Source organism: Benincasa hispida, chromosome 11, assembly GCF_027475165.1.
Source record: "Benincasa hispida cultivar pf3 chromosome 11, pf3_genome.v1.1, whole genome shotgun sequence".
NCBI lineage: Eukaryota > Viridiplantae > Streptophyta > Magnoliopsida > Cucurbitales > Cucurbitaceae > Benincasa > Benincasa hispida.
In genome coordinates, this window is record NC_143488.1 from 52,812,003 (window position 1) to 52,833,640 (window position 21,638).

A 21,638-nucleotide genomic window follows, 5' to 3' on the forward strand; every position below is an offset into this window, starting at 1 on the left:
CAAAACTTTCCGCAAATGCTCCTCATGCTCGGCCTCTATCTTGGAATAAACCAAGATGTCATCAATAAAAACAATCACAAAGGTGTCGAGGAATTCCTTGAACACCCTATTCATCAAATCCATGAACACTACTGGTGCATTCGTTAGACCGAACGACATCACTATGAACTCATAATGTCCATACCTCGAACGAAAAGCTGTCTTGGGTATGTCACTGTTCTTTATTCTCAGCTGGTGGTATCCTGACCGGAGATCAATCTTAGAGAATACCGTAGTTCCCTGCAACTGGTCAAACAAATCATCAATCCTAGGAAGGGGATACTTTTTCTTGACGGTCACCTTGTTCAGCTCTCTGTAATCAATGCACAGACGTAACGATCCGTCCTTCCTTTTCACAAACAAAACAGGTGCACCCCATGGTGACACGCTAGGGCATATGAAACCCTTGTCCAACAACTACTGAAATTGGACCTTCAGTTCCTTCAACTCTATCGGGGCCATCCTGTATGGAGCCTTCGAAATAGGGGTTGTGCTTGGCTCCAACTCAATAAAAAAAATCTATCTCCCGCTGTGGGGGTAGTCCAGGAAGATCCTCTGGAAAAACGTTTGGAAAATCCCTCACTACTGGCTCCAAAGTCAAAGTGACTTCAGTCTCTCAAGTGTCCACCACACTGGCCATAAAGTCCCAGGCTCTTTGGTCGAATAGTCTACTGGCCTTCAATGCAGAAATCATTTTGGGTAGGACTACGGTCCCAACCCTTTTAAAATTAAAACTGGCTCCTGTAGGAGGGTTAAAGATGACCTTCTTACGGGAGCAATCTATGTTGGCATGATTAGCAGCTAACCAATCCATGCCCAATATCACATCAAAATCGCTCATATCTAAAATTATCAAGGTTACATCTAATGTGCGATTGGCTACCTCTACCTGACATGTTTTTATCTTTTCTGTAGCTAACATGATATCTCTTGATGGAATGGAAATGGACAATGCAAATGGCAAAGGTTCTGAGTCTAACATGGCATGCCTCACAAATACAGCAAATATAAACAAATGTGAAGAGCCAGAGTCAAATAAAACTAAAGTATGGTGCCCCAAAATGGGAAGTGTACCTGTCACCACTGTGCTTGACTTCTCGACCTCACGTCGAGTGGTAGAAAACACCCTACCCTGTTGTTGCTAATGACTCAGGCCTCCCTGAAACGAACTTACGGCTGGCTCCTGTGTTGAGGCGCGTTCCTCCTCGGGCATCTATCTGACATATGCCCCTTCTGGCCAAATCGAAAATAGATCCTAGAGCCAGCTCGACAACTCCTCAATGTCGCTAACCACAAGTGGTACATATCGGCCTATCCTCCCTGCCAGTCACAACTTGGGAACCCTGCTGTCCCCACTGACGGAGTATTCATTGTGTTCTAGCTCCCCTGCTGATGCTCAGAAGCCCTATGTTCAACCTTCTTTTTCTGACCTGCGGAGGTCCTAATCCCGAGTGACCTCCTGTATTCCTCTCCCACCTGGGAGTCAGTATCAATCCTCACAGCAGCCCGTAGTGCCACAACATACATCTTGAGATCCAAGGCATGCACCATCCCTCGCAGTCTGCTCCTCAGGCCCTGGATGAATCTCTCTATCCTCGTTGCCTCGATGGCTACTAGTTCAGGAGAAAAGCGAGACAGCTTACCGAATTCTTGCTCGTATTCCTCCACTGACATAACTTCCTGCCTCAAGTTCAAGAATTCTGCCTGTTTTTTATATCGGGTGTTGGTCAAAAAGTACTTCTCATAAAAGCGCTCCTTGAACTGCTCCCAGGTTGCAAGTTCAACACCAGTATCAATCATCTTTTCTGCTGAATGCCACCAGATTTTCGCGTTACCAGTCAACATGAAGACTGTGCATTGAAGCTTGTGCTCTTTCGGGCACCTCATAAAACGGAATATTGTCTCAATAGATGACATCCACATTTCTAGTTTGGTGGGGTCCCCCAACAATCCATCAAAGGGGCGAGGGTCATACTTCCGGAAATCCCTCAGATGTTTAGCCTCAAGAGACAGGCCATGCATGTCTCTATCCTGCGGTCGGGTCTGTTGTAATGGCTTGGGTGGCACTGGTTCTTCCTGAGCCTGGGTCTAGGCAGTCTGTCTTGCCATCGTGCTACGAATCAGCTCCTGCAGTTTTCCCATTAAAGAGGATGCAACAGCTTCACTAATTCTAGCTTCCATCGTCTTTTCATCAATTTGGGTCATTGGCAGATTTGGAGCTGCCGAAACAGTCTGGCTACTCTCAGCTCTCTCTGCTTGCATTTCTTCTCTAACTATCTTTCTTATTCTAGGTTTAGGTGTCATGTCCTATCATAAATTCATATGTTAACTAGCTATTTCTAGGTCTTTCTCAGACATCATGCATTTAAAACACTACATCACTATTCTCATATATGCATTGAAACTTTCATTAGTATAACGTACCTAGCGATGACGAGGGATTCGTTACTGGGGCACAAGGACTATTTAGACTTACGTAGTAAGTTAGTCTACAGAACCCAAAACATGGGCTCTGATACCAACAGTAACGACCTGACCCCCTAGGACTTAAGTTAGGCCGTTACTAAATACATGCATGCATGGAACTCAAAACGACACTCGGTTATGGAGAAATAAATGCTAATTAAATAAGGTAAGTTCAAAAGACTTTCATTAAATTCAAATACTAAAATAATAGTAGGGTACCCATAAATCATAAAGGATAATAAATAAGTCTGAAAAGCAATTCTTAAAAGTAAGTTTTAAACATCAAAACTAAAAGTTAAGAGAAACATGAAAATAACTCTAAATCTCATGATGCGGAAGCGTAAAAACTAGTCCCAGTGGCTCGATCACGAATTCTTCTTGTCCATCGCTGGTGCATCTCTACCCTTACCTGAAACAACAACATGAGAAAGAATGAGTATAAAATACTCAGTAAGTAACCCCACTACTAGGGTCAGGCTGGGCATCTATGTCCTCTAGATACCCACCTCTGGTGAAACATATAAACTGCTCTAGTCCTCATGGGACACATATCCACATGAAACAAGAAGAAAACTGAGTCCTATCCTACTGAAGTTAAGTATGCCCACTACCTCTGGTGAATCCCGAAGGAGACACAAACTGGTGAATCCCGAAGGAAACACAAACTGGTGAATCCCGAAGGAAACACAAATTGGTGAATCCCGAAGGAAACACAAAATCTAATGGCCATCTAACTAATCAGTAAGGACATTTGCACAGTCTCAACATCATAATCATCACTGTACGAATTTATGACATACATATAAACCTCAACATCATGGTTTTACAACATACATGTATACCTCAACATTATCATATCAAATACAACCATACGGAAGCACATATCATCTCATACTAGCATTCAAGTGTCTATGTGTGTAAATAAATAATTCAGATCTCGTACCAGAACATACTTTGATCATATTATACTATCAGTCTATCATGCTAACATTCTGCCATAACATACATTCATCATGCTAGCATACATCTAATGTCTGGCCCGTGGGATGTTCCAGTAGTAAGATTACTCACCTCAAAGTTAAATCCAAAACTAACCTAAGCAATTAATCTCCATCAAAGTAACTCTCGAATCAATTCCCCTAGCACAAAACACGAACACTAGAATTCAATCTTTGGAGCCAAATCAAAACATACCATATTTAATCCAACGAACCCTAATTTAACTTATCAAAGTTGTTGCTTGGTCCAAGATCAAATCCACAACCAAAATTTTGATTGACCAACCTGAAACAACTTTTGCAACGCCGCATAATTCGCTTTCAACCTTGAAACTCTTCCAACACTCAAATATATGGCTCAAACATGATAGTCATTCACAACTTTAGCCAAAATCAACCGGGTAATCTAAAATCCCCAAAGAAGATTCTAAAAAATTTATCTTACCCAAAGACTCTAAGATTCTGGCACAACCAACGATGGCGGCGACAAAAGAAATCTGACGGCTAGCCAGCGGATCTGGCGTGACAACACAGATCTAACGGTGAGGTGAAGCGAACCTAGGCTGGACGGTTCGGGCTGGATGATGGGACGGGCGGCTTGGCTGTCAGCGGTGGATGGCAAGCGGCGGAACGGCTGGCTGGGAGACCGAAAACAGATCCGGGCGGCGTGAACGCGGGCAGACAAACGGCAAGTGGTAGAACTCCTTTCGATTTGGCACGGTGCGGTGGCATGGGCGAACAGCTTCACGGCTGACGGCGACGGAGCGACGCGGTGCAAGTGTGCGGCTGGAAGTAGGGCTCGGTAAGGAAGAAGAAATTGAAGGGGGGCGCCGGCGGATGCGTGAAGAAGAAAGGGAAATGTGGGTTTTTAAAAATAATAATAAAAAAAAAACTAAAAAAGGAAATAAGTATAATTATATTTAATTCCTTTTCTTATTCCACTTTATACTATTAATATTCTTTCCGTTTCAAAAGAAAATTAATTCCTACCATTAATTTTCAAATTGAATTTCAAACTAAATAATTTCATGCCAACAATTAAATTCCTGCACTTACACTTGAAGTCCAAAATTTCAACAATGCCCTCCAACTAATAACAATTACTAAAATTCCAAATAATAAAGTTACTGAAATTACATTATTACTAAAAAAATGTGAGGGGTGAAGGAAAGGAAGACCTATACTGTCTCCTAAATAAGTCAATATATGGTCTAAAACAATCCCCTAGATGATGGTACAGAAGGTTTAATGACTACATAGAGAGTATTGGATTTCAGAGAAGTTCCTATGATATTTGTTCTTATATTAATTCTACTACCTATAAGGATAAAGTCTATTTACTACTCTATGTTGATGATATATTACTAGTAGAAAAATGTAAGGAGGATTTAACTCATGTCAAACTCTTTCTTTAAGAGATTTTTGAAGAAAGAGTTTAACATGAAGGACTTTGGTCAGTCTAGAAAGATCCTTGGGATAGAAATTCAAAGGGAAAGAACTTCCTCAACCCTAACCATTAGTCAACTAAGCTATTGTGAAAAAGTAATCAACAGATTTAATATGACAAATGCAAAACCAGTCACCATACCTATTGCTACTCATTTTAAGCTTTCCTCTGAAAACTCACCAAAAGAAACAGACATAGAACATTTGACTCAAATGCAATCAATTCCTTATAATCAAGCAGTAAGGAGTATAATATACTTAATGATATCTACTAGACCAGACCTATTATACAACACTAGTTTAGTCAGTAGATACATGTCTAACCCTAGAAAAAGATATTGGGAAGCAACAAAATGGATTTTAAGATATCTAATTTGGTTTAAATAGTCGAAATTAACATATCAAAGTACTAATGAATCAAATTTAAAGCTATATGGATATGTTGCTTCAGATTTTGCAGGTGACCAAGACAAACAAGACCTCTAACAGGTTATCTATTCTTATTTGGCCCTAATTTGTTGTGTTGGAAAGCAAATTTACAGTCAATCACAGCATTGTCAACCACAGAAGCAGAGTACATGGCTTTATCAGAAGCAATAAAGGAAGCACCGTGGTTAAAAGGATTGATGAAGGACTTTGGTATTAATCAAACAGTAGTTAAAATCTACTGTGATAACCAAAGTGCCATTCACCTTTCCAAAAACCCTCAATATCATTCAAGGACCAAACACATAGATATCATAATAGAGAAATGAGAAGTCGAGGTGCTAAAAGTTCATACCACCGAGAACGCAACCGACATGCTTACCAAACCTGTGAGTAAACTCAAGCTTGCTAATTGTCTTGGTCAGATCGAGTTTCAGCTTCCTGAAAATGGGTGAAGACATGTTAAATCTAGAAGGAGAAGAGCTTACATGTTGAGCTTAAGGTAGAGATTTGAAGATTATAAGCTCATACATTCAACATTCAAGATCTATTTCATATTTCTTTAACTTTTACAGTTAGTTATTATAACTACTTGTATCGGAAATTAGTATAAATACTCATCATTTACAAATTTTTAAATACAATAACATACATAGCTTCAAGAAGAACTTGAAAAGTCTGTAAAAGAAAAAGAATCTGTGACTTAGCTCTTAATAAAAGTCTCTCCTTCCCGTGAACGTAGGCTTCAATAGTCGAACCACGTATATCGTTGTTCTTCCTCTTCTTCTCATCGTCTACAAGATTGAATGATCGTTTACCATTTTCTTCTCATCGTCTACAAGAGTGATTAATTGTTTACCTTTTCCTTCTTCCATCGTCTACACGATTGCATGTTCGTTCACCTTTTCCTTATACCATCGTCTACATGATTGCATGACTCTTCCATCGTATACTCAAAACAATCGCACAGATCAAACAATAAGACATTAGGGTTAGAAGAAAGTGAAAGAACTCAGAAGGTAGAGAACGAGAGAATCAGAGAGCAAAAGAGAGAGAAAGAAAAATTAATTCTGCATTAATCACCCATCAGAAAGAAACTGTTTCTTTCATTTTCCCATCAGACAAAGAGCAGTGGTACTAACCACATGTAAGGCATCAACTAGAAAATTGTAGGCTCATAATAGCCAAGTTTACTACCAACCAAAGAATTTTTTGGGCAAAAGAACTGGGCTCACGTTTGGATTAGCAAAAGAAAAGGCCTCACATATATTTTCATCATCTGGGTTGATTTCATCAGTTCACAGAAGCAGGCCCAACACCGACAGAATCCTCAAGTCGTGCACTAAGATTAAAGCCAATGGAATGCTGAGATCAAAGTCGGTAGAACACTGAGCTTGAAATCGACAGAATGCTCAAGTCAAGGACTCAAGTCAAATCCAACGGAATCCTCAGATCATGCACTAAGATCGAGGCCAACAGAACGTTGAGATCAAAGCTGTTAGAGCACTGAGCTTGAAACCGATGGAACGTTCAGGTCAAGGACTCAAGCCAAAATCCGACGGAATCCTCAAGTTGTGCACTATGATCGAAGCCAACGGAACACTGAGATCAAAGCCAATAAAGTACTAAGCTTGAAACCGACGAAATGCTCAAGTCAAGGACACAAGCCAAAATCTAACAAAATCATCAGGTCACGCATTAAGATCGAAGCCAACGAAATGCAGAGAACAAAGTCGATAGAGCACTGAGCTTGAAACTGATGGAATGCTCAAGTTAAGGATTCAAACCACAACGAAATCTTCATATCGAACACTAAAATCGAAGCCAACCAAATGTTGAGATCAAAGCTAGTAGAGCACTGAGCTTGAAATTGACGAAATGCTCAAGTCAAGGACTCAAGCCAAAATCCGACGAAATCCTCAGGTCGTGCACTAAGATCGAAGCTAATGGAATGTTGAGATCAAAGCCGATAGAGCACTGAGCTTGAAACCGACGGAATGCTCAAGTCAAAGGCTTAAGCCAAAACTGACGAAATCTTCAAGTTACGGACTGAGATCATGCTTGTAGAAGAAACATCGCGGACTGAGATCATGCTTGTAGAAGGAACACTAAAATTGAAACACTGAACCACCTTCTAGTTCATTTGTTTCTGCAAACAAAAAAAATTAAAAAAGAAAAGAAAACCACCTCCACAAAATATGTGGAAGTCGACAAAAAAAAATGTTAATCCTTCTAATGCAAGTTACCAATAGTTTCAATTCTTAAAAAAAAAAAAAAAAAAAACATGGAAGCACGTTAGTAAACTTGATAAAGGAATCCTCCAAGCTTAAAAAAGGAGTGAGAAGTAAATAATAAGAAAGGAGGTTTAAGTGTGAAAAAAAGGATAAAAAGAAAAGGGGGAAAAAAACAATATAAAAGGAAAAAAATTTAAAAAAACGAAAGAAAAAAAAATGGAAAGAGATGGAAGAGAAGAAAAAAAGGAGATGCCAAATTCCAAATATTGTAGTAAAAGAAAAAAGGGGTGTGAAGGCTTTAACGAGGAAGATGAACGAGAACTCTTATGTAGATTAAAGAGTACAAAGAATCATCTGTCTTTCGCATGTACGTTTCTAATTAAATTCTAAACATGATTTGGCAAATTTATAGGGTGAAGTTCATTCAAATTATAAAGATTTTGTATTCTAATTGAAGAAAATATCTTAATTTAAGATAAATTTAAATTAGATTACAAAAAAAAAAAATTTATTTAAATTTCAATTGGAGTTCAATCTCTGAATTCAAAATTGGATTTGGGAATTTAATTCCAGGATATGGTTCTAAATCCAAAATTGAACCGGATTAAGTCGAGGAATTTATTTCAAAAGCATTTGGTGGACTAGTTCAAAATCAAATGTTAGAGCTATCCAAATGTATCTAAACTCCATTCAAATTTGGTCATATTTTAAAATTCATCCTAACTTCAAATATTTATCCTTATCTTAAATTAAATTTTAGACATATTCCAAATTTTATCCAAATTTGAAACTACACGGACTTTTATACTCAAGTCAAATTAAATTGGAGATAAAATCTCAAATTTATATGACAATTCAAATTTGGGCATAATTCAAATTTTATCCCAAAATTAAATAGGCTTTGTAAATGGGATAAAACCCCAAATTCATCTCAAATTAAAATTTGGCTATATTCCAAAATTTACCACAAAATTTAATCAAACTTATGTACTAAATTCATAGTTTGATTAACACATCAAGTAGAGTCAAACTTAAGAACAACTTCTATTTTGGTTTCAACTCTATCTTTTTCGAGATTGACCCACCCATATATGTGCATAAATCTCGAAAAGTGAAAAATTTTGGATCAATCACAAATTGTCACATCATTTACCAAATTAATGACGAAATTGCAAATAATTAAATTGGGACTAATTAAAAGTTGGCATGTGTCCTAAATTGAAATTGAAGACATAAATTGGCAAATTCTGATAACGCCACATGCCATTAGATTGAATAAAATTAATTTGGTCTAATTTGATATTATGATTTGGGCTAAAATCCAATTGTGTTCAAAAATAGGCTTAACTTAGCCCAAATACCAAGCCCAAACCCTAACTCCCGAAACTTACCATACTTGAAGACAAAAGCCCTTTGTAAATACAAACATTTACTTCAACCCCAAGTATATCATAAACTCCGCTTCCTCAAGTGCATACACATTCAACTAAGAGAGAATCAAGTACTAGACATCCAACCACATCCACATCCACATCAAATCTACATCAACGCAAGTTCAACTTTGTGAAACACATTTTTCCAGAAACTTCATGCGAATAAAAAACTATGCTGAAGATTTGAAAAATTACGTAATAATTTGATATAATATTTGGTAATTTGGGGAAAATTTGAAAAGATATAAGATTTGGTGTAAGCAATGAAGCACACACAGATACGGTTACACGATACGGATACGATTAGATACAACGATTCGTCAATTTCTAAACAACTAAGATACGAATACATCATTTTTTATATTTTTTTAATATATATATTTCTAAAAAACGAGAATACTGATACGTTGAAGATACATTTTTTTTTCTTAAAAAAATCTAGGATATAGATAAATTTAGCATACAAGTTAATAACAATAGCACAAAATATAATAAAAACACTAAAATACAATACAAAAAAACTACATCTAAGATGTTGAAGTACAATAGTTAATAAAATGAAATAGAACAATAGTTAATAAAATGAAACAAAAAAGTGACTCATATTACCAAAAAAAAAAAAAAAATAGAGGGAGAAATATAAAGATAAATGAAGAACTTCCTGTTTATATTTTGGTAGACTTTGTGGAGGACTTGTAAAGATGAAGATTAGATGATTCTATAGTTTGATTTATTTATTTATTTATTTTTGTCTTTTTAGTTTTGGACATGAGTAGTGATTAGTTTTGGATATGAGTAGTGAGCTTTTAAAATAGGTTGTCTAATTTTAGATTGAGAAAGATTAGATAAGTTGTTTATCTTTTTTTTAAAAAAAAATGTATGCATAGAAATAGATACGTCAAGATACAGATCTAAAAAGTATTTAGAAGTACGATACATGTCTGATACGGATTCTTTACCTCACATGAAGTATTTATGCTTCTTAGGGTGTAAGATTTGAAAATTTTACATAAAATCGATATATAATCCAACAAGATGTGACAAGAAGCCCACAATAATCAATAAGTGAAAAAATATATTTTTTAACTAAATCTCGATCAAGATGAACTAAAAAAAAACTATTTAAACGAGTTTTAAAAAAGAATACTAATTTTGTAATGTAAAAACTTAAAAATGTTATTTCTGACCATTTCCCATAAAATCGTCGGGTAGGATTGAAAGTTGAAAAAACATCATCAAGAGAGAAACTACCATTATTTTCAATTTTACTTTTTTGTCCTCTGTGTGAGGGTTTAGCCAGGAATTTTTTGTTTTGGTTTTATTGGTTATATTTACAAATTCACACTGGTGTGCTTACATTTAAAATTAATTGAACTTTTTTATAAATACTACTTTTGCAATCCAACCTTATAAGTTCTTCAAATGTAATTACTAGTATTAAACAATTACTCAAAACTTGTATTCTACGCTTTCAGTATGCAAAATGCATAATTCTCAAGGCTTAGGGGACCTAGAGACGGTTAGATATTATTTTGAAAGAATTGTGGCAATTTCAAATGTTTAAACACAATCTATCTAATCCTAACAGCATGATTGTATTGGAAACCAGTAAAATACATAAATCTTTTTGACATACCGCTCTTTCATCTTACAATTCGTTGCATGTAAGGCCACAGCAAAACCCCTTCCCAAAATGGCTATGGAGTTTTTACTGCAAAGCTCCCCAGTATTGATACTGGGAAAGCTTCGTCCCAGCAACCAAAAACCTATGGCAACTGCGGCCTAGATTCTTTGATTTCGATTATGATCGGCCAGCTCTGCTACCACGAAGTTTGTAGTAGATTTGAGAAACAAATAAAAGCCTAGGATCATCTTCAGGAATCTCACGTTCCTGCAATTTGAAATTTAAAACAAGATCATTATCAAACGATGCGAAACCTGGACTTTAGATGTGATTTAAACTAGCAAATCATCTAAAATCAAATGCTGGAATTACACTTTCAATAATCAATACATTATGTACAATGGAAATACATTCTTTCATAGTGGTTTCAAAAAGAAAAAAAAAACATTCTTTCGTAGTCTTCCAGGTATACAGTTATAGTTCTTTTTAGTTTTACTTCTAACCACCAAAGCATTTAGTAAGCTGCATGAATACACGAGAATAAGATGTCTTCAAAAGAAAACCAAAATATATCAGAGAAATGAATGCAGTGAGTTCTTGGACTCCTCTGACAAATCTCAACTCGACCAAGACCCCAACTACTAGTAGAAGGAAGTTGAATGTATGAATTATCAAAGATCAACACCAAGGATTACAAATATCGTAACAAAAGGATTAAAGTTCAGGGCAAGAGAATCACCTTCAATCCGTTGTAATATGCTTCCACAGCTGGGAATGAAGGAGATATCTTTCGCGCTTGCAAGAGGTCCCATATGTAATTGGCAGTTGTATATCCACCAGTCTGCATGGGAATATGAAAAAATTAAACTCGTTTTTTGAACCATATGAGCCCCAAAGTAGTATGTCTAAGAATTTTGAGTAGCTAATTGCTACCCACAAGGGTCTCTTGTGAACTAAAATGTAATAAACCATCAACTTACCTTCTCACCCGCTGCTGCAAGGAGGAGCACACTCCCCAATTTGGGGTTCAAGAAAAAGCCCCTGGAGTTCATGTTTACCTGCAATAAGCATTAAAATCAACATCACATTACTAAGATCAATTCAATATTGAATTGTAATTTTAGTAGAACTTGGAAGTTACCAGTGTTTCTTGAGCCAATTGCATTCCCTTTGGTGTATAACCAACCATGGCTCCCTCAACAAGAGTCTACAGCCAAATGAAAACAATAGCTAAATATTCAATTATCTTCAATGCCTACAAGTAAAAACTCTCATATCGTTCATTTGAGGTGTCTATACTACAGCAATCTCATTCGCAAGGGAGATGAAATAGACCTATTGAAAAAGTTAAACTCTGTCTCTTGGGATTTTCAGGAATATCCAAAGACACTTAAACAGAAAAAGAGTAGATAACAAGGATAATAGACCTGTTTTTTTTCGTTTTTGGATAAGAACAGCTTATATGGAGTAATTTTTTCAATGTTGTAAAAGCAGAAACATAGTTGGGTCAAACTCACTGCAAAGAGTTCCATTGCTAAAGGACCCCCAGAATTCAAGTGCTCCTTAAAAGTTTCGTGACCACGATCAATATCTCCAGAATGTAGGTAACACCTGTGAGAAGTTAGTTGTCAAAACATGGAATGACTAATAAAATTAAAGATCCTAGTATAGTATAGATGACTTTGCTCATCCTTCCTATGTCCCAAAAAATCAGTTTTTATAAGTTAGTATGCATTTGGATTGACTTTCTAAGTGTTTAAATAAGTGTTGATAAGTGAAAAAAAAAAAAAAGTGTTTAGAAACACTTAAAAGGACAAGGATCTAAGCCTCTAACTCCACACATATAATTAGACGAGAATTTGTAATAGCAGCCCTTGCAATACACGTGGGTTATATTGTAATTTCAATGAAAGAAGAAAGAAAATTACTGAGTGGGTAAAAAATCTAATAACCAAAAAATCCTACAAATGAAATGTAAAAAATAATGAAACAAGACGACTGCAACTTTTGCATACTGCTGATATACATACAATCATCGCCACATTCATTCAAGCTACATGACAAGGATATGAAGATACAAAAGGCACCAATACAAAAGCCACTAAGCAAAGCATGTTAGAAACAGAAATTGAATGATCACATGAACCGTTACGATAACATAATCAAGCCAAGGCAAGCTCCCATCACTGGAGACTGGTATAATCAAAGGAAAAAAAAAAAGCACTCAACTTGCAACCACATTAGATCAAGCTTAATAAATGGCAGACAAACGCACAAATAAGGCCAACTCAGAAGAGTTCCATTAGATCTACGCAAAATTTATAGTTAGAATAATCTAACAGTGTGATCATTAAAATTTATGGCCCCAGTCATTCTCATCAAAACAAGAAGCAATCTAAAGAACAGCTAAACAAAACCAACTCAATCAGACAATTGCTGAATTCCCATAACTGGGGTAACTGTGAGTGATTCTCATGCAATCAGTGCAATAGTCAAAATCCAATTGATCAATGCTTTGACATTTAATATAAAATGCATGGATTCATCGGCAACAGAATTTAATTTTTGGACCGAACCCTTTACCTCATGACTTGCATTATTATGTAGAGATCGAGAGTTTTTCCATCCTTCTTTAACATGTCCATTATGGTCTCCATCACCTACTTTGATTATAGGAAGAACGAAGAAGAAGAAAATTGATAAGAAACAAAAATGTTTGATACGAGGAAGTTTACACACAGTACCCGATAGAGCCTTTTTTTTAAAAAAAAAATGAAAATGAAAATATATGATAGAAATTAAGTTATGAAGGAGAATGGAGAATAGTTGACATCTACTATGTAAGAAATGATGTTATTAATTATCAGAAAACCTAAAAATAGCAGAATGGCTCAGCCTATCATATATGCAGTTGAACACAAATGAAATAAAAACAACCTAATCTGAATAAATTTATCCTAAATCCATATATTGTGTAATATGAGTCATACCTCGACATTCCTGAGATTCACACAAGCATGCAAAGCAACATGATAAACAGTCAAATTTCTGTTCAAAAATCCTGAATGTCTATGAATATATTCCGCAGTTGGAATATTGTACAATTCCTCTTCTGAAATACCCATCATCACATTTTCAGCCATTATCTTAGATGCATCAGCCGCTGACCATTCCTTTGACTGTTGAACAAATTCAACCACCTGACCATAGAAAAGTAGCATTGTATTGATATATCACCAACCAAACATTAACAAGGACATAAAGAACAGCTGAGATGATTTTTACTTTAGTAGCAAAATCATCTGGCACAGGTTTCTTGTTCATATATGCAGTTATAAGTCCAGAATAGCAGAACTTGTTTAAGCCAAGGCCTGCAGCAGTCATATCTCTGACAATCGTATACCTAATATGTTGATGAAAAAATGTCAGACAACTATTAGACCAATCTCTATTAAGCATTAGCAAGTAGAAAATGACTTAATTTAATGGTGACATTTTACTTGCATCCATTAATACATCAGATAAATCATCAAAGACAAAGGGTTATAATGCTCGCAGGCTAAATGATAAGAAGGTTGTGAAAGAAGTAGCATACACGCGATCTAATCTACCAGCAGCTGCACAAGCATTAAGTAGGCAGATATACGTCTGTGGATGTGGCTTCACTTCATATCTCCTCATCTCATCTAAGATCTTCAATTTAAATAGAGAATAGTCGAAAATTAAAACAGAGGTCAGTATTTTCCTTCAGACTTCCAAAACAACCTAAAATTATATTTTAAACACATATAGAAACCTACCTGGACAGCCTTTTCAGAGTTTTTGCATCTACCACATATTGAGATCAGCATGTTATACAGAGTAACCTGCAAAACATATACGCAAAAACATGAGCGAGAGAGAGAAAAAAGACTCAATTCATATTCAAAAAGAACCTACATCAGGAATCAACCCCATGGCCTTCATTTCATCCCTGAAGAAAAACGCATCCTGGAAACGAGCGCCTCTCATGGTTCCAGATATGAGTGAATGGAAAACGTCCCTTGTAGGCTGCACTCCATCCAGCATCATATCGTCATACACATCCCTCAATAAGATGTACCTAAACCAGAAACACATAGAACAACACGTCATTTTAAATACAAACGAACAAAAAGAAAAACAATCAATCAATCAAAGAAAGAAGACCTTTTCTGGGAAGTGATGGAGTCAATTACAGTGTTATACTCGGAAACATTATCGGCATAATTCCGTTTACTGTACTCTACCGTAGAAACAGCAAACGATCGACGCTGTCCAAGATGACGGACAAACGAGCGGCTATGACCTGAACAGAAATGGAAGAACAAAGAAACGTGTAAGCTAAAGACAGTGGATTGAGATTGAGAACTGAAGAATTTCATGGCGAAGGAGCAGAACCGGCGACGGATTGAAGGAGCTTCATTCACACTGAAATCAAGGACGGAGAGAACTCTGTTTCTCCGGCGAGGTTTCTCACCAAAACCCTCCCGTTTCGACGATGTTGGCCTTTTTTGGTGCAAGATGGCAGTTTAGGGCCTTAGCCCAAATTTGTTGTGCTTATAGAACTTTTGATGGGCTAAAGAAGAGTCAAAAGCCCAATTCATTGGGGCCATTTCAGAGTGTAGTGCATTATATGACTATATATTGGACATGCAGGTTTTCGAATTCCATCTCGAATGGTTATTATTAGGGGTGTTGAAAAAATTTAATGATAAAAAAAACAGATCAATTCAATCTAATCGGGTTGGATTTAAATAAATGAATTTTTTTTTGATTGGGTTGGTTCAAGGGTTCACTTATAATTCGAACTTATTATTTACTTTAAAATATTTTTTTTTTTTTAATTAGGATTCAATTATATGCGGATATATATATTTTTGTTTTATATAATTACATTACTTTTTAAATAATTCATTCTCTAACAACTTATAAAAAAAAAGCTTTTTAGCACTTTGAAAAGAAAATTTATATTATATAATTGAAATTGAGTTGTTAATCTTAATTTAATATATAAAAATAATTAAATCAAATTTCTATAGATTAACATTTTACTTATTTTTTAAACAAAAATTTAATCAAATAATCTGAATAATCCAAACAAACCTAACTCAAATATTTTATTTATGGTTGAGTTGGGTTGAGTTCATTTTCTAATAAGGATTATTTAAGTTAAAGAAATTTATAATTCGAACAATTGGGTTAGGTCTAAAAAGTATTCAATCTAATTCAACCCAACCTACAAATACCTCTAATTATTACTATTAGGTATAAACTCATTGAATAACATTTATGGGTACCAATATAAATTATTAAAAGATTGTTGCATATATGACAAAATGAGCTAAATTAATAGCAAAATTTATAATTATTTGTAAAGATAGCAATATCTAAGTGAAAGGTATAAAAATTCCTCGACTTCATTCTTTTTATACGCCATTTTTTTCAATGCATATTTTATTTGATTGGAAATTATTTATCAATTAAGTTTCTTATTAGTTCACAGTTTTAGTCTAACAGTGGCCTTCGTAATTTATTATTTTTTTCTTTTCTTAGCCAATGTTTCACCAACTAAGTTTCTCTTTTATCAATTGAGCTATCTATTTTTTAGCCATTTTTTATCCACTAGGTTTTTTTTCATCAACCAAGATTTTTATTAGCTCACAACCTTGATCTTCGTAGTTTTTTCTTGTAGCCTATGTCTATAGATTGTGTTTTTGTTTTTTATTGAGTTTTTACTTTTATTATCTCTTATCATTGATATACTTCAATAAGTGATAGGAATTTGTCACTAATAAACTTAGATTGTGAATAAAATCTATGAGTGATTGACTAACTCTTATCTATTGCCGATTGAAGCCTATGACAATTTTTTTGTCAATGTTAGGAATATCTATCATTGTCTAGCATTATGATTGAAATTTATTGTTGGTAAGATTCTATCACTAATAATTTAGTGATAGAAGATAATCACCAATAGACTTAATTGACTACTTATATTTGCATGTTGATTCTATTTGGTGATAGAAATCTATCGCTAATGCTCTATTACTGATAGATTACATATATTTTGATTGAAGTCTATCAACGATAGTCATCTATCATGATAGAGTTCAATCAGGGTGCATGTAGTTTATCAGTGATAGAAGCCTATCATACTACATGCACAACAATGTGATCTTTTCATAGAAATTAGGGTAAAATGCAAGTTAATGTCTATTTGGTCCCAAAGTTTCAAAACGAACATTTTAGTCCTCGAGATTTGAGAAATAGTTATAAATGGTCCTTGAGGCTTCTTAGACTATTAGTTGACTAATGAAAAAAAATGATGTAATCGTTAAATGATGATTGGGCTTGCTGATTTGGAAAATGTTATTAATTAAATATATATATATATATATTTTTTTTTAATGATGTGGCTTCCCTCTCCATTGTTGAACACATGGGTATAGTTCTGTTCAACATCAATCACAACTTTGACAGAGTCCATGGAAGGGTCTTTCTGCTTATTATTTACAAGATTGACTAAAATTTCATCAAAGATTTTGTAAAGACTAGGCATATAAATGACGGATCGATGGACTGTCTTATCGTTCTCATAAACCCAAAGGTTTTGAGTGTGCTTTTCGATGGATCCTACATAGGTATCGGACTGGAGAAGGATGTGCTCGAGTTGAGTCTTCTTTTGGTACATTTATTTGATTGTTTTTGTTGGAAAAAATAATTTGTTTGCATTAATCGATATACATTGATGGTCATGCGATGATCATGCGTTGGTCTGACGAATATGCAGAATGCGTTAATTGTGTATGCGATGATCATGCATTCCTGTCACAAGTTTTCTTGCTCTCTCGCCAAATATAACGAGATCATAAGTTTCTCGAGATGATCCGAGGTCAAACACGAGGACTTGTAACTAAAAGATGATTGTAAAGTAATGTATTTGTGGCGGAAAAAATAAAAAGAAAGAAGCTGATTAATTATGTGCTACTCCTACTCCTAGTTAAACAAATTGAACAATTGAAGTTTGACTATGAGAATTGGTAGAGATGCAGCAACTGTTAACGCGTAATGAGATGCATGGAAAAGTAGAGTTGTGGAGGAGATATTACCAAGTCTTTAAGTTTGGTCGCAAGGGTAATCCCAGCTCGCTACACTAACGCATCACACACCTCTTGGTGGTCAGCCACATGCTTTATATCTCTATAACGCATGGTTGCGTTAAGCATGAGGTTATTCCTATCTCTAGGAACGCTGCTTACTTTGCTTAGTTAGTTTCACTATTTACCCTCTTGGATAGTTGGTTATAGCTACTCCGCTCATAGACAAGCATTGTGATGGCCTCACACTAAGCAAATAGAATTGACTCACTATACTTGCACAACGCATACCTCTCAGTGGTTTGCTACATGCGTCATATCTATATGTCGCATGATTGAGTATGCGATAATCCTTGCAATCTACACTTAACTAATTATGGTGAAAGAAAAAGATGATAAAATAGAAGAAGATGATGAAAATGATGTTGAAGGAATTAAAAAGATGCAATGATTGTAAAATGTATTAATGTCTTAAGCCAAAATATAATACAATACAGAAGTGAGAAGAGAGATGGATGGCTAGATGTAGGCAATCTCTTGCTTCCATCATATGTATATCTAGGCTATCGGTGGTGCAATGGATGGACGCTGGAGTAGTCCCTCTCGAGATCTATCTTCAGAGAAGCTTCAGTCATCAATCGAGTGAGGTTGTGGAAGTGAAGAACTCTCAAAGACTTTCTTGCTCATGCTCTCATCTGTGATCACAAGAATCTACTCAAGGCAGAAGTCCTGGATGCTTGAATTTGGGCTTCAAGACTCTATTTATAGAGCTCAAACACCGACAACTTTAATAATCCCGCTCTAAATCACTGCCATTTCTGACTCAGTAGGTGAAATGTCATCATGATCTTATCTCTTTGATATTCCCAAGGTATGCGTTCATACTTGCTTCTTCTGTAGGACCAACACATCTCACCTACTCTTTGCGATCATACCTTTTATCATGGCTATCACTTTGTAGTTGCGGCATTTCATGCGACCAACTTATCTTCATTAAGATCAACATATGCGATAAACTTTACGATGGTTTGGGATCAATGCATGTGCCCTGCAACAACTACAAAATAGACATTTTGACGCAAGATACCGCATGATATAAGGTTAGTGGGGATTTTTAGTACTGATCAATGCAAGTTCATTATTCCACATGAATTCTTAGCAATATCAATGCATGTTTTGCTCATCAACTCTCATAATTCTAAGTAAAAGGCTGCAATAGCTTGTATTTCTACAAGTTTTCTTCTCTCCTATTTGATATGTGATTGACATTGACAACAGTGCTATTCTGCAGTAGTTTATTCTTCTTCTTGTCCATCACGATGGTAGGGAATCTAATTTCTTCAGAGGGAAATTAAGGGTTTGATTCAAAAATTTGAAATTCAAAACCTGCAATATTCTATTATTAATACCATATTGTTTGTGCTCAGTTTGGTTATTTAGTCAATTGATTTTTTATAACGACCCGAATTTCTATTATACTGCTAGGATACCACTACATGCATGCATAGGCTTGATAATATATTTCTCAAAGGAAAATATTAATTAAAAGAAATAAAATTTTTCCTCCATTAAATAAATCTCTAAAAGAATAAAATCATAAAAAAAAAACTATTGGGGTACCCTTGACCCTAATTTAGAATAAATTAAGTAAATAAATAAAGGAATAAAGGAAGTAACCAACAGTTTTAAATATTAAACTCCTAAACCAAATCATGTTAAATAAAAAAATAAAAATAAAAAGTGCGGAAGCGATGCCAAGTCCCAATGGCTCTATTATGAATTGCTCTGGTCATTCGTCGATCTATCTTTACCTTTACCTAGAAAACAGGAAAAGAAAAGAATGAATATAAAAATACCTAATAAGTGACTCACTATTGGGCCCACTAAGTGAACTGTTCGCCTTCTTATCGAAACTCAAGTGCACATTATGCATTGTAGGCATAGGCATAGGCATAAGCATAAGATGTGAACCCGAAGGCACGCTTTCATAAGTAGTGACACTGGAGGGACACGGTCTTAAGCATAAGTGGTGATCCTAAAGGAATACTGAAACATAGACATAAGATGTGAACTCGAAGACTCACAACATGCGATGTACATAGCCCGATAAGAACACTAACAATTACTATCAGTCTAATATAATCATAAACATGGAATTATAATCTTAAAACATGCTTAAGAGTTTCCAGAACAGTCTCATTAGTCCATCCATCAATCAAATATATCAACATTCGCATAATATCATATTTTTCGTAGCATAAACATAGACCCCTATAAAACTCTCAACAGTCCAACGCAACAAATCATAACAATTCAAACCACCAAACAAAGTACATTCATATACTTAACACCAACTTGAGTTCGAGAGCGAATTGGTAATAGATCGTTTACCTCTCAACTTAAGCCCCAAATAATTAGTAACCCAACCCTCTTATGGAATTAAAATATACTTGGATCAAACTCCACCTCAACACTCCCAAATCAGAGACCGAAAAACTACACACAAAATTTAGGTGTCAAACCCTATAGCATACAAAAATCAATAATCATAAATATTTACCAAAACTGCCAATATTTGATCCTTAATATTGCTGGACAGTGGACCCATGATCTCCAAAACCCGAATCTAGCAATACAGTAATAAGGTGTAGGCCAAAAATTCATTGGACAACAGAGTATCAATCAAGGACAGACCTAAAAATGCCCAAAATCTTACCCTAAATGGCAACAATCGATAGGATCTGACAACAAACTTAAAAATGCCCAAAATCTTACCCTAAATGGCAACAATCGATAGGATCTGACAACAAACTAGCGATATAAGGGATTGTCCGTGTCAGTCTGGCAAACGGATGGTTGGGCTAGGCCGGCGAATGCCAGAAGAGGCTTGCGCGGCTGAAGCCGAACGAACGAACGACTGGGCGAAGAAATCGGGTGGCAGCAGAGCGCGCGAGAAAGAGGGGAAAGTGACGCGGATGGTGGCTGAGACCGCGGGCGGCTGGCGAACGTAGCTAGAAGTGGCGCAACGTGGATGACTGGCTAGGGCGCGACTTGAACGACCAGGCGAATGTGGTCTGCAGGCGACGTCACCTCCAGCAAGTCTTCACGTGACCTGGCGTGGGCTTAACGGCGCGAACAGATGAGAAATTAGAAGGGGTCTGACGGTCGAAGAGGAGGAGGAAAAGAAATATTCTTTTATTTTTTTTCTTTACATGTATGAATGTTGGATTTTATGTCTTAAAACTTATAGTATTAATTGGCAATCAATAAAAAGTTATAGATGTTAATTCAATAAATATTATTATGTTGTTTTCTATTTTCACTACAATAAGTTTGACTTTTGCCAACGAAGAAGACTGTTGGCAAAAGTCAAAAACCCGTCGAGAAAACCTTTCCTGACAACATTTCAATTGTTGGTAGTTTTGTCGGGACAGCCTCGTCAAGAAAACCTTCTCCAACCCAAAAAACCCTCGTTGTCGGAAAAAAGATCTCACAACAAAATAAGGATATCAAATTTCAGCCGCTAAATGAAACTGTTAACGAAAGCTATTTCTCCCAACGGTAAAAATGATTTTTTTACCATCAGAATAACTAAACTTCTAATGACGATTTCTTTTAACGCCGGGAGATGGTTACTTATCCCGACGCTCAATCTACAATCTAACTATCGGAAAAGATTATCTTGACTTATTTTTAGTATTACATTTGTCGACAGTGACCTATTTTAGCGTCAGAGAAAAGGTAAAGAAAAAAAATCATGAAATTACACTTTTTCCTTACACCTCTAACATCGGGATGATATATTTAGGCATCGGAAATATCTTTTTTCTTTATTTACTAAATACTATATATAT

At 35.7% G+C, this 21,638-nt stretch overlaps 2 protein-coding genes and 2 long non-coding RNA genes across 4 annotated transcripts; all 4 read right to left on the reverse strand.

Annotated features, from left to right (window-relative positions):
* Window positions 1–1,416: 1,416 nt before the first annotated feature.
* On the reverse strand, window positions 1,417–2,061 carry LOC150032722 (uncharacterized). The gene has a single exon (XM_090307001.1). The coding sequence runs from the start codon at window positions 2,059–2,061 to the stop codon at window positions 1,417–1,419; it is 645 nt and encodes a 214-aa protein (XP_090163127.1).
* A 606-nt stretch (window positions 2,062–2,667) lies between these two features.
* Window positions 2,668–4,455, reverse strand: LOC150032723 (uncharacterized). The gene is made up of 2 exons (XR_016524692.1): window positions 3,949–4,455; window positions 2,668–2,914 (listed from the first exon to the last, which is right to left on the reverse strand). It is a non-coding gene; the product is annotated as an uncharacterized LOC150032723 (long non-coding RNA).
* Window positions 4,456–10,519: 6,064 nt separating this feature from the next.
* Window positions 10,520–15,281, reverse strand: LOC120089912 (Pentatricopeptide repeat (PPR) superfamily protein). The gene is made up of 13 exons (XM_039047353.2): window positions 15,086–15,281; window positions 14,855–14,993; window positions 14,606–14,768; window positions 14,467–14,532; window positions 14,262–14,359; window positions 13,952–14,069; window positions 13,657–13,866; window positions 13,250–13,326; window positions 12,184–12,277; window positions 11,808–11,873; window positions 11,647–11,724; window positions 11,406–11,507; window positions 10,520–10,933 (listed from the first exon to the last, which is right to left on the reverse strand). The coding sequence occupies exons 1-13, from the start codon at window positions 15,108–15,110 to the stop codon at window positions 10,844–10,846; spliced, it is 1,326 nt and encodes a 441-aa protein (XP_038903281.1). The 5' UTR covers window positions 15,111–15,281; the 3' UTR covers window positions 10,520–10,843.
* A 2,908-nt stretch (window positions 15,282–18,189) lies between these two features.
* Window positions 18,190–21,039, reverse strand: LOC150032724 (uncharacterized). Its single transcript, XR_016524374.1, has 2 exons — window positions 20,538–21,039; window positions 18,190–20,478 (listed from the first exon to the last, which is right to left on the reverse strand). It is a non-coding gene; the product is annotated as an uncharacterized LOC150032724 (long non-coding RNA).
* Window positions 21,040–21,638: the final 599 nt, after the last annotated feature.